This window comes from Mytilinidion resinicola, assembly GCF_010093595.1.
Source record: "Mytilinidion resinicola strain CBS 304.34 unplaced genomic scaffold BDZ99scaffold_27, whole genome shotgun sequence".
NCBI classification, from domain to species: domain Eukaryota; kingdom Fungi; phylum Ascomycota; class Dothideomycetes; order Mytilinidiales; family Mytilinidiaceae; genus Mytilinidion; species Mytilinidion resinicola.
The window spans coordinates 430,740-443,919 of record NW_022985463.1 but is presented as its reverse complement, the minus strand read 5'-3'; the positions used below and the strand labels follow the sequence as shown (position 1 = coordinate 443,919).

Here is a 13,180-nt window from a genome sequence, read left to right as displayed (position 1 = left end):
CTAATTAGGGTGCGGGGTGAAAGGACGGGAATGCGACCGGCAAAGCTTTCATCCAGGGATGATTATTTCTTCCCCAATACAGCCCTGCTCATTGGATACTAGCTGCCCTACATGTGGGGTTCTGGGGATCGAGGGGTCTTCACGAGAGACTAAGGGATCCCGTCGAAGAGCCGGTTGATGTGCCGCCAGCTTCTAGGTACGATTCGTGGCACTTGTGACCTGACACCGGCCAAGAGGGACGGGATTGTGCCATGAGGGGAGGGAATATTATATAGAAGGCTGGTCCTGGAATGGTCCTCGAACAACGCATTCATACTTCAACATCATCCCTTACCTACAGTTGTCGCATCAGCAATTCTCATACCACTTTACTACCACACCTCCAACTCTCAATACCGCAGATATGCCCGGATCCGAGCGATTCAACCCAGACTTTACCCAGAGCGTCATTGACGCGATGGGGCCCAAGACCGACCCTCGAACCAGAGAGATCATGGCTTCATTGATCACGCATCTCCACGACTTCACCCGAGAGGTCGAGCTTACCATTGACGAGTGGATGGCCGGTGTTAAATTCATCAACTTGATTGGTCAAACCTCAACTGCCACAAGAAACGAGGCTCATCGTATCTCCGACGTTGTTGGCCTTGAATCGTGAGTATCCGTGGCTGGAAAGTTGCAACTTCGCTGACAGTGATGAAGCCTGGTGGATGAAATCGCACACAAACACATCAACGAAAACGGCGAAGAGCCCACCTCCTCCTCCATCTTGGGCCCTTTCTGGAGTCCCAATGCCCCTTTCCGCGAGAATGGCGGTTCTATCATCATAAACCCTCCTCCGAATGGCCAGAAGACGCTTATGCACGGAGTGATCACCGACCTCGACACCAAGAAGCCTATCCCCGGGGCCGTCATCGACATCTGGCAAGCATCTGCCAATGGCAAATACGATTTCCAAGACCCAGAGAACCAGGCCCCCAACAACCTAAGGGGCAAGTTCAGGTCTAACGAAAAGGGCGAATACTGGTTCTACTGCCTGAAGCCAACTGCGTACTCTCTGCCAACTGATGGTGCTGCTGGTGCTCTTTTCCGAGCACTAGACCGCCACCCGATGAGACCTGCTCATATTCATTTGATGGTAAGTGACTCCAGATTGCATGTGACTTGAGCGTTGCTGATTGTGTCGTTTCCAGATGACTGCGGAAGGGTACAAGCCCGTGACTACCCAGCTATATCCCCGGGATGACCCATATGTTTCCAACGATACTGTATTTGCTGTCAAGGACGATTTGCTCATCGACTTCCACCCCTCCAAGGATCCCAACGCCAAACTTGATCTCGAATACAACATCAGATTGGCGCCGCGGGAAGTAAATACTGCGCCCTTGGAAGGAGTTGCTCGGTTGTAGAAATGTTCGCGGTTGATAAAACATGGTGATTGTAGCGATGGTTTTTGCACGGAGTTTGTGTTTTGATATCTGATTTTGGATCGGACAGCTTAGTCAGCCATCTGAAGAGCGACTTCTGACGATTTCCCTCCCCTCTGAGTACTTCATTCAATCGTGTAAATATTGTATATGAATGATATCTGAGTTTCTGCTTTTGACCTTATCCGAAACTCTAATCCAGGGCTCTCATCCCCTCGAAACGGGCAGCTCAAGAACGGGCTACCTGGATCTCAGCAATCCGAATATCGGAGCTTCATGCTCCTTCAATGCCGCAACAATCATATTCAAATGCCGATTCTTAACTAACGCACGCGAACTACAAGTACTTAAACTCAGCTAGATCCTACCTCGTCTCGCTCTTCCCTCCGAAGTTCTATCCTTCTGAACCTCACCTACCACTACTCTCAACTACCCACCACACCAATCCAGCAAAGAACCACCACATCAACAATGCGCCTTCCCTATGCCCCCAAAACCCCTCCATCTCCCTCCCTCGAACCCATCTACAGCCGCATCGCCGCCCGTCGCGCTCCACGGCCCCTCATTCCCTTGGACCTCGCCCTCCTCCACTCTCCTCCCGTGGCCGATGGCTGGAACTCCTTCATCGGCGCCCTGCGCATACAAACCCAGTTGGACGGTTCCATCCGCGAGCTCGCCATCTCCCGCGTCGCAGTTCTAAACTCCGCCGTGCATGAGTGGAACTCGCACGCGCCTCTCGCTTTCAAAGCCGGGATAACAGCCGAGGGGCTAGCAACAGTTTTGAGAGGGGAGGAGGTGGGCAAGGGAGGCAAAGGTGGAGAAGGGGGATTGACGGAGAGGGAGTGGGCCGTGGTGGCTTATACGGATCAGATGACTAGAGGGGTTGTGGTGGATGAGGGGGTGTTTGGGGAGTTGAAGAAGTGGTTGGGAGAGAGGGATGTGGTGGAGTTGACAGCGGTGGTGGCGGGGTATAATTGTGTGAGTCGGTTTTTGGTGGCGTTGGATGTGGGGGAGAATAATGGGGTAAAAATGAAGAGTGTAGAGGAGATTGTGAAGGGGGCGTGAAGGGCGAAGGTATAAGGAAAGGAGGGAGGTTTGGTGCAATGAGGAATGGGATATGCCTGCGGGTAGTTCTGAGAAGTGGCTGTGCGCATGGGATGATATTCTAGAGTATCAATTCGAAGTTGTCGGGTCTATATCTCTTCGCATTGGCATACAAACATGCAATTGTTTGATTCCAAGGTTGTGGTTAGATAAATCCATGGATACATCTAACTCCACTAAATTCTAAGCAAACTTCATCATCGTAAACGCAGCTCGGATGACACGGCACCACCCGATTGACCATAGAAAACATCCAGCACCATCCGGTATCCGGCAGGTAATTCACACTTCTCAGCCTCGCTCCGAATTGCGAAAAGCTAACGCCGACGCTGGCCGACCCCACACTTTGGCCTCCGCATCTTTAAGATGCAACTCCATCACAACTCGCCGTGTCAGCCCTCACAACCACAATGGCCGCCATAATACCGCCCCGATTATTCGCGCGCAGCGTCCGCCAGCTATGTCGCCAGAAACCAGCTTTCACACCCCTAAACACGCGGCGAGCGGCTAGTTCCAAGCATCCGAAGGGATTCGTCCCGCCAACGAAAGAAGACCTGAATGAGCTTAGGGAGAGCGTGCAGGAGTTCACAAGTAAGCCCCCGAAGTCCACTTTTCATGTAATATTTACGCTAATTGCAACCCCAGGACGCGAAATCCCCGAAGACCTGGCCCAAAAAACCGACCACACGAATGCCTTCCCCAACGAGATATGGCCAAAGCTAGGAGAAGCAGGCTTCCTCGGCGTGACCGCAGATGAGGCCTACGGCGGGCTGGGGATGGGATACCAAGCCCACTGTGTGATTATGGAGGAAATAAGTCGGGCGTCGGGCAGCATTGCGCTCTCCTACGCCGCGCATTCACAGCTGTGTGTGAACCAGTTCATGCTGAATGGGTCGCCGGAGCAGAAGGCGAAGTATCTGCCGGGACTGATTGCGGGAGAGAAGATTGGGGCGTTGGCGATGTCGGAGCATTCGGCGGGGTCGGATGTGGTGAGTATGAAGATGACGGCGAAGGAGGTGGATGGGGGGTATTTGCTTAATGGGACGAAGATGTGGATTACGAATGTGAGTAGGGTGGGCCGTGATTTAAGGAAAGGAGACAATGCTGATTTTCATAGGGCCCGGATGCACATTATATCATCGTCTACGCAAAGACGGTCCCGGACGCAGCAAGTAAGGGTATAACGGCATTCATCGTTGAAACTACCACCAAAGGTTTCTCCTGCGCGAAGAAACTCGATAAGCTAGGCATGCGGGGTTCAAATACCGGCGAGCTAGTTTTCGACGACGTATTTGTGCCCAAGGAGAACGTACTGGGAGCCTTGAACAAGGGCGTGCGCGTATTGATGGAGGGATTGGACCTCGAGCGACTCGTTCTGAGCGCTGGTCCGCTAGGTCTCATGCAAGCCGCTCTCGACATCACTCTCCCGTATACCCACACTCGCAAACAGTTCAACACCCCAATCGCCCACAATCAGCTCGTCCAAGGCAAGCTCGCAGATATGTACACGAAGTACAAAGCTGCCTCCTCCTACACCCACGCCGTTGCAGCAGCGGTCGACAACGGCAGCCCTATCTTGACTCAGGACTGCGCGGGCGCCATCCTGTATGCTGCTGAGCGTGCGACAGAATGCGCCCTAGATGCTATTCAGCTCATGGGTGGGATGGGGTACATGAATGAGGTTCCGGCAGGGAGGTTGCTGCGAGATGCGAAGCTGTATGAGATCGGTGCTGGGACGAGCGAGGTTAGGAGGATGGTGATAGGGCGGGCGTTTAACAAGGAGTACCGAGAGTAGGTATCTACTCGAATATCATTCTTGTGAGCGCAAAAGGGGGGTTTGGGATCTAAGGCATTGCTTTGGAGTTTATGTCTGGGGTTGCTTCGATAAGTGTGGAACTATGGTCTCGATGTAACAGGAACCATCGCTCTGGCAGTTTAAAGCAATTATTACATAGGCCAATGCACTTCTAGGATGTGATGTAAAGTACTAGTCCATTCTATGAGTTCTCAGGGGTTGCACATCCTACTCTGGATTGAGCCACGTGAATAGCTCTTGGCACCGCTATCTGGATACACCGGAATCCGACGTCTACATTTCCATCCTTCAGCCTCTAGCATTCATTCAGCAACGCGCCGTCGCCATCGTATCATATTTCCCATCGTTCGATTTTGCCCAGGCCATGCAAGGTGGTGTGGACAGTAAAAAGCAAGCTACTCCACCACATCCACGTTGCAGTCCCTCCTCAGCCATCATGGCCCCCAAAACGGCGCCTCCAATCAGAGCGGGACCAAAACCGTATCTAGCACAAGACAGATAATCCATGCAGACGCCTCGAAGCCGAGGAAAGCTCTCGTGCATTATCACGATGCAACCACCACGCTGTCGTCCAAGGAGAAGTCTCCCTCTGAAGCCACCATGCTTTGACCACCATGGATCCCGATGAATAAACGTCTAGCGTCCATGACCGCACTGTAAATAGTTAGACCAGGGCGTCGCCCATCCATGATTGGGGAAGAGCAGAGCCTCAGCCTTGTTTCCCCGCAGGAGACAAATATAGTTGGGCTCCCGTGATGGGGTTCCGGCACGGTTTATCTCGCATATCGTTCAGCCTTGTTCTCAAAAAATGGATCCAGAGTAATCCCCATTTTGTTGTGCAAGTCAAACTGCATTCTGCGTGCAAACATGGCGGGATATTCTGATATCCCGCAAGATGAGCCGCCTGCGTTGTACTCTCATAATTCATGGGGCACCATCGATGGGCCCTCTTTACGCTCTTCTATCTCAAGAAAGCCTGTCGGGTCTGGGACAGTGCGCAATCAAGGTCAGTAGCTTCCGTTTGAGTTCTAGTACCATCTGAAGCACATTCTCCTGAATACTTGCGATATCTTGTTCATGTACTAAAAGCCTGTTCGAGGCCGTCGCAGTGACCCTCAAAGCTATGCTGCACTTCCACGGGAGACCGCACGTCCAATCCATCCAATCGATCAGTACGATAGACCCTCAGCTTTCAACGAGACCTTCTCGAGTAGCTCTCCTTTGCAGTCTAGAGACGCTCCGCCATCTCCGTTAGACGAGCAAGCAACTGGATTCCCGCCACATGCCGCCTCTCCAACGTCTTTCACAGATTCATACAATGACCCAACGGTCGTCGAGAGTACTCGATCTAGTGATACTCCGTACGACTATTCTACTTCAACATGCGTGCTACCGCCTACCGCGAACAAACGGCCACAGAGATCTTCACCTCGAACCTCACATGGCTCAGAATATCAACAAGTCGCACCCTCCCCAGCCTACACGCAAAGCCTGGCCTACCAGCAAACTCCCACGTACCAGCCGACTGAGGCCTACCAGCATAGCCAGAGTCAGAGCCAAGCTTACCGACAGAGTCAGGCCTACCAGCACAACCAGGCCTCTACATATCAGTTGCCGCATCCACAGAATCCACGCACCGTCAATAACAACGTTGACCAGATACATTACGCTGAGCCATCGCCGCCACACCTGAGATTTCTAGGAGATGACAAGCCCACTTTCCAGCATGACGCCCAAGGAAAAAAAGGTGTGCAGGAATTCCGAGAAATCCCCATCGATCCGTCAGAGCCGCTGCCGATTAGCTCTTTGCCAAATTGGAGGCCCAGGTTCGTGAGGTCTGCCTCGACGTTTACAACCCTATTCATCGCTGTAGTGCTCATTTTTTACGCGCTTCTATACTGGAGGTCTAAATATCATACCTACGTTGTCAAGTCTAGTCCCAAGTGGGACTGGGCGTTTCGATTTGGTCCCGCATTCCTCGCCACCATCGTTGCCGAAATCATTGGCCGCCTAGCTGGCGACCTTAAGATCATTCTTCCATTCATGGCTCTATCATCTAGGACCGGTGCTGCCATCCGAAAACAGTCTTTAGCACAACTCACAGAGCCGACTCGTTGGAGAATGAATTTCAAAGTAGTATGGCAAAAGATGACCGCTCCAGTTCGGGGAAGGTTTCAGGAGCCTATAGGATTCTTAGCCCTGTATTGTAGTGTGTTGTTGATTCCAGTTCAGTCGGGTCTATTCACGACGGGGAGCGGCCGCGTTACCAAATCGAGAGCAGCTGAATTTCGAGCAGTTAGTATTGACAAATTGGTCACCGTAGCCCAAGGAACAAGACTGCCGTCAATCGCTATGGACGCAATCTATCACGGTCAGAACATGTCAGAATATAAGTGGGTGTATGGCGATCTAGATTCTCCCAACACTGGCGATGCTGGCTGGGCCGGAATCATGCCTTACGCTCCAGATGATTCTGAGGACATCACTCGCCCTGCCACGGCTGCTGAAAGCGAATATTGGAACGCTACAACATCAGCAATCTGGAGCTCGCCGAACTGCACTCAAGTCAACAATATCAGCGTTACTGCATCCAAAGTTCATGTGTCCGGCTCATCTCGCTCTGCTACGGACCTCGAAATGCTTGTTCAAGATGCAGAAGGATGCGTCTATCAAGGGCTTTGGACGTCCGTTTCCAGTGACCAAGCACCAAGCTTCAGTAACCCGTTTCTACCGGATGGGAGTTTCGCGCTTTGGTTGACATTCTCCAACTCGTCTGCCAACAACAATTCTAGGGTACTCAACGATTGTCCGAACGTTCTCTATAAGCAACTCATCGTCACAGGTCCTCTAGCTGCCGAGAGCCTGGACGACTTCGAGGCGGACGAGAATACTACTGGATGGGGCGCCATCAGCTGCGAACCAGCGTCCTACTCCATCAAGGATGTCCTCAACTATCAGGTCTATCCATACAGCCAGTCAGCCGGGCAAACGGTAGAAATCAAGGTAGCCTGGGGCGTCGTGCGCCGTGATAGTGACGGTCAGACCAACACACTGAAACATCCATTAGACGTGAACTTTTTCGAAAATAATCGCATTTACAACGCAACTGCCCCCGGCCTATCTCGGACGTTTTGGGGAGAACCACTGAATAACTCCGTGAGTTATTGGGACTATGCAGTCAATGACTCGTCAGTCAGGGATTGTGGGACTGTAAAAGACCCGTTACAAGATTGGACTAAGTCAACAGCATGTATGCTGCTGCGAACAGTGACGGATATTTGGCCATTTTTGGTTGCTACCACAGCGTCCGCTACAGCATTGTACATTCCATTCGATGATTGGCAGAAGACTAAAGGTGCAATTTCTTACACATCATCTGGATGGTATCTTTCTGGGTTTGGTCTGACCTACACATTGTTTTTCTATGCTCTAGTTCCCCTTATACTTTGGCGCGAACGCTCCCTCGAATGGAATATTCCCTGCCTCAAACGAAAGCCCCGAAATCGGACTGGTCTGGAAGGACCTACATCTTCAATCGCCGGTCTAGCTTCCGTTTTCAGGGACCGATCGGCGCGACGTCTATTCGAAGGCTTAGATGTGATAGAGGCGGATGAAGCTGTAGATCAAAGCCAACGTCGATTTGCTAACACAAAGTTACTGCTCCGTAGATGGCTACGACCAGGACACGTGCAGGGAAATACGCCTGCCTTCATCAAACCTGAGGAGAGCCTGAAAGGTGACTCATATAGTCTTCTTTTCATTGCAGTATAAGTACTGACATCGCGTAGACCTTGAGTATGACGAACCTTCAGTTGCAACACCAACTCCAAATCTGCAAAAGCTAGTTTACGGAGGGACCCCGAAACTTCTGCATCCCGGAGTACTTTTCTTGGTCCTGGCCGCTACCGCCATAATAGTTGGAGTCGTTGCCAAGTTCATCATCACTGCAAACACAAACAGCTTCCAAATGTGGGATTCAGAAACACCACCTTGGATTCATCACTGGAAGAGCGGAGTCCCAGCCGACATCCAGAAACTCTTCTTCCACGGCGCGCCAACGTTGACTTTAGTCATTGTAAGGCTCTGGTGGGAAACTATCGAGGAGTATTACCGAGCAAGCCAGCCTTACTATGCTCTGGCCGCGGGGAGACCCGGAAGACTATCCGTATGTCTTAGCTACATGCACGACTTCCATTTTGTAGTTTCACTAAAAGCACTCAAAAACCACCATTGGAAGCTATTCTACGTCACTATCGTCACTACTCTGATCAAAATTGCGGTCGTTGGTGCCTCTGGAATATTCTCTATGGAAGCTGTTGCTTCACATAAAGATGAAAAGCTTCCATACGAGCAGGTCTGGAGAACGTCTACTTTCGCGGAGAACAACACGGACGCGTTCCAGACAAACCTGCGCGAGTTCGCACTCTCTCGAGCCATATACGGCTACAAATCCATGCCGGGCTGGCACGACCTGTCTTACTGGTTCCCGGCGGTCTCGATAAACGCTCCGTATACGATGACACTGGCTGGTCTTATTAGCAATCTCACATGTGAGATTGTGACTACTCAAGCTCAAAAGGTCAACTTAACCGATGGTCTTACTGCTTGGGATGTCACAATGAGCGAGGGTGCTTGCTCTGGGACTACCTGGTCTTCGGCCTGCGCCGTGCCTGATTCTGTGCAGCTATCCGGAGCGGTGCCTGGCGACAGTTCTTGCATGGCGTGGACCTACCTCGAGTCCGCGCAGTGTTCAGGCCTAGGGGCGGCTGACAATGGCCGATGGTGGATCTTTGGCGTTGAGGGCACTCTAGCTGACTGGAGTATCGTGAACATCAGCAAAGCCGTGTCACTGCTATGCACCCCGCGCTTTTACAACGACACGGTCGAGCTACACGTCTCCACAGATCTCGATTCTGGCGGCGTCTTGCTCGTGGCAGAAGATGCACCCATCACCTCTGAAGAGCTCCCGCGCAACTACTGGCACAGCCCCTCGGACCCAAGCACTGACTTCGTGTCGTATGTCTCTAAGCTCTTCAATAACACGTTCGGCAACGAGCTGCAAGTCCTGTCCAACTACCAATACCTGGACTACTTCAGCATGATGACCGTCTTCAACCAGACACGAAGTACGCTCGCACTCTTCGATCCAGAGACTATGATCACAGCTGCCTCTGAAACCTACGCCGCCGCTTTCGCACTACTTGCCGGTCTCGACCTCGACGGCGACGGCTCTACCTTCCTTCTCGAACCTACCCCGCACGCGAATCCGCCCATTGTGATTGCTCATAAGCTGGGCACGCTGGCTGTCGTCAGCATGGTGCCGCTTTACTTCGGCGTCGGCATCTTGTGCCTCTACGGCATCTCTATCTTCCTCGTTTGGCCGGGCTGGAAGCGGCGGACGAGGCTCGATGTATTGTATCCTGCCAACGTCATGACGATGATCTATGATAGCGAGTTAGTGGAGATGGTCGCGAATTGTGGGGAGAAGAGTGGGTTCCATTCGCTAGAAAACGAGCAATTCGCATTGGGCGTGGTGCGGGGGAAGTCCGGGAAAATGAGGGTCGGAATTGATGTGCAGAGGAATGTTGTACCGGTTGAGAGGGAACCGTCGAGTTGGGTTTTCTGGAGGCCTTGGGGAAAGTGAATGATTCTCCATAGGGTGGCTCGGCTAGTTTACGAGTTTGTCAAATTGGTGAGAGTCCAGTCCTTGTTCAGACGGTATCGCGATGTAATTCTTTATATCGATTGATTTGAAGCACCTTGAATTTGCTTCTGATTCACAGGTGCATCGATTTGACATCACGCTCCTTTGATACTCATTGATCCTAGGGTCCTTCAAACACTTCACCGATGCGCCAAAATTCGCCCAGAAGCTATCCGAAATCCATTCATGAAGATAATTCACCACGGAAATACCACTAGTTAACTGCCACCTCTGAAAGCTAGACACCACTGTCGGGAGGAGCCTCGTGGCTGGGAGGCATGCCGGCCAAAGGGCAGCTCAGATCCCGCTGCATCGAATTTGATATCAAGCCTGGATTTTTGAGACCCCATAGGGGTACTCCAACCAGTGGCGAAAGAGTGTGCACAGTATTGTTGGGGGTTGACAGTAAAGTTCGCGAACAAGAGGGTGAGTCGGCAATTCACGCTAGCAACAATTCTATTGTCCTCCCATTCAAAAACCTCACCACTCCCCCACTTCACCTTCCCGCCTCGACAATAGCCAGAGTTGAATAGGTATTGTGTGCTTTAGCACCGTTTTCAATTTTTTGGACTATATATTCTCAGCTTCCCTCCATCTCTTTGAAACCGTTCGTACCGCACTACATCTCTTGACTTCCTGAGTTTCCTCGAAATCTTGATAGTAGTAGCATTTTCTCCTTGATCTGGTCTCATTTCGCTTACCCTCGCCTCTCTTTATCTTCTTCAAGCTCTCAATCCCGCTTCAAAGCCTCGTCATCATGACTACCCACGTATCGTACCGAAACGCCCTCAAGGCTGGATTAATGGCACCAGACGACTTCGACGTAAGTTCCAACTCAGAGCCTCATGGCATAGCAGCTTCATTCGCACGTTTCTGACAGAATTTAGACTACTGGTAGTCTCTTCTTGGCGTACGCGTACCCTGAGCACGCAATGTGGCTCGAGGACTGGGTCTCCTTTTTCCTCATCAACTTCTTTTTCCTCCACGCCACCATCTACCTCTTCTGCCGCTTCGCTGGCATAGTCCCAGCAAAGCGTGACCGCTTCCGCTCGAAGATGGACCAATTCCTCGCCTCTTTCGCCGCTTTTGTCATCATCAAGGGCCATGTCGTTGGCTGCTTCTCCGCGCTCCCATTCCTCAATCGGCACGTCGTGTCCCCCCTCGTCGTCGCCCTCACGGCCATCTTTGGAGCTTTTGTCACCGCCCTCAGTGTCCTTTTCGAAGCCTTCGTCGCCGCCCTCTCGGTCCTTTTTGTCGCCCTTGATGCCACGCTTTCTGCCCTTTATGAAGAATTCATCACGAACGTCTCCGCCTTCGTCGACGACATCCTCACCACCCTCCGCGTCGTCACTTGGATCGTTAAAAACACCGACGCCGCCCTTTTCATCCTCATCATCGCCATCATCCTAGCCCTCGTCGTCGCCACCCTCGCCCATGCCTTCTGGACCGACCCGTTCCGCTCCCGACCGAGGATCGCGTGCTACCACTGCAACCGCCAGATCCGCCCCTCCGCGCTGCACCTCTTTGCCCTCGCCGCCACCGGCACCAAGACGACGTGCTCGCACGCTTGTGCGGCTGAAGTCGCCTTTTCCCGCGAGCTGCACTACGCCTCATGCCACCCAGACGTGGACGTCAACTTCCGCGTCTGTGTGGCACGGGGCGTAGTTGGTGGGCTCGAGAAGTGGGAGAAGTTGGAGGAAGCGGAGAGCGCGTGGGTGGAGAAGGGGGTGATGTCCCGGGAGAGGTGGGAGAAGAACCGCGCGCTGAGGGCACCGTTCCGGGCAGAGTTGGCGTTCAGGCACAACTTGTGGCTTTTGGGGGCTCTTAAGGCCATTATCGTGGGCTTGTTCGTGGCCGCGGCGTGGCAGGGGACGTGGGAGGTGTTGGAGGAGGTGTTTGAGATGTTGTGGGAGGCTTCGTGCTTGTCGTGGCAGCTGGTGGCTTGCTTTTGTTGGTTTGGGTGGTTGATCTGCGGCGTCTTTGGGGAGTTTTTCGGGTTCTAGTGGACGTCTTGGGGCCTTTCTTCTTGTTTTTATGACTTTATGGACCCCCTAGGAGTGGTTGCGGTAGCAGCTACGACACGTAGGGGCTTTAGGGATAGTATGGGGTTTTGTTACTTGTTTGAACTTCATTCAATGGCTGTGAATACTACTTGGAAATGACTGCTATCTTTATCTCGGATTGTACACTCTGATATATCTTGAAGACCCCCTTTACGTGGTTGAAGTCTGCATGCACGTGATGTCATGTTCTGGAGTCCGTATATCAGAGACTACGATACACCAGCACTTTTCCAACACGATAGCACCGTCCGGAGCGCTCTAAACGCTCAAGTAGCACCTAGGGATGATGTAACGTTCCGGAAGGCGTATATTAGAGCGCCATTGGTAGCTAATTAATTAGGCTATGGAACTGACTGGGATCAGATATCACAGCTATCTTTAGTTTATTCTGCACATTCCGATATGTCTTGAAGACACCCCTCACCTAATTGAAGTCTAGATACACGTATGATATGTTCTTCAGGCTGTATATCAGAACGCCGGGAGTAGCTAGGCAATAAGGCCATGGAGTTGACTATGGCAAGTTATTACAGCCGTTCATGGTTTGTTTTGCCCACCCTGATATACCTTAAAGACGCCCTTTACATGGTTAAAGTTAATAGACATATAATATTACGTTTTTAGCGCCATGAATTAGATCTGCAAATTTAACATACCACTTATTATATCCGTTTAACAAGCACTCTGAATTGTATACTCTCGTTCTCTCATTTTGAGGCCTGATACGATTTTGGGCGCCTCGCGCAGGTGCGAGATTTTAGCAATACGATGTCAAGTTCTCGACCCCGTAGATTAGGGCTACAGATTTCACGTGATACTTGACCTAACCTTTTGACAAGCACTCCAGTTCGTATATTCTCGTGCTTCCTGTTCGGGGGGCTTGATACGGCTCCGGGCGCCTCACACAGGTGCGAGATTTCCAGCGACACAATGTCATGTTCTCGAACCCGTGGATTAGACCTATAGAAATGACATGATACTGAACCTGTTAGTTTGACAGCCACTCCAAATTGTATATTTTCATGCTTTCGTTTTGGGGGGCTTGATACAGTCCCAGGCGCCTCGC

General features: G+C 51.7%; 3 protein-coding genes across 3 annotated transcripts; all 3 read left to right on the top strand.

The window, feature by feature from the left end:
* The first annotated feature begins 91 nt into the window (after positions 1-91).
* On the top strand, positions 92-4,519 carry BDZ99DRAFT_512158 (uncharacterized protein). Its single transcript, XM_033724605.1, has 7 exons — positions 92-654; positions 703-1,138; positions 1,194-1,394; positions 1,878-2,405; positions 3,002-3,122; positions 3,177-3,595; positions 3,649-4,519. The coding sequence occupies exons 1-7, from the start codon at positions 404-406 to the stop codon at positions 4,324-4,326; spliced, it is 2,634 nt and encodes an 877-aa protein (XP_033570347.1). The 5' UTR covers positions 92-403; the 3' UTR covers positions 4,327-4,519.
* Positions 4,520-5,214: 695 nt separating this feature from the next.
* Positions 5,215-10,108, top strand: BDZ99DRAFT_503391 (uncharacterized protein; the record flags this gene model as incomplete). Its single annotated transcript, XM_033723959.1, has 3 exons — positions 5,215-5,353; positions 5,447-8,083; positions 8,136-10,108. 3 exons carry the CDS (start codon positions 5,215-5,217, stop codon positions 9,989-9,991), a joined length of 4,632 nt encoding a protein of 1,543 aa, XP_033570346.1. The 3' UTR covers positions 9,992-10,108.
* Positions 10,109-10,808: 700 nt separating this feature from the next.
* Positions 10,809-12,238, top strand: BDZ99DRAFT_576265 (uncharacterized protein; the record flags this gene model as incomplete). Its single annotated transcript, XM_033728566.1, has 2 exons — positions 10,809-10,874; positions 10,939-12,238. The coding sequence occupies 2 exons, from the start codon at positions 10,809-10,811 to the stop codon at positions 12,052-12,054; spliced, it is 1,182 nt and encodes a 393-aa protein (XP_033570345.1). The 3' UTR covers positions 12,055-12,238.
* Between the last annotated feature and the right edge of the window lie 942 nt (positions 12,239-13,180).

Coding starts and splice junctions, on each gene's coding strand:
- BDZ99DRAFT_512158 (XM_033724605.1), top strand. CDS start 404: ATGCCCGGATCCGAGCGATTCAACCCAGACTTTACCCAGAGCGTCATT. Junction 1,139..1,193: donor CTGCTCATATTCATTTGATG/GTAAGTGACTCC, acceptor TGTCGTTTCCAG/ATGACTGCGGAAGGGTACAA. Junction 1,395..1,877: donor ATACTGCGCCCTTGGAAGGA/GTTGCTCGGTTG, acceptor ACACCAATCCAG/CAAAGAACCACCACATCAAC.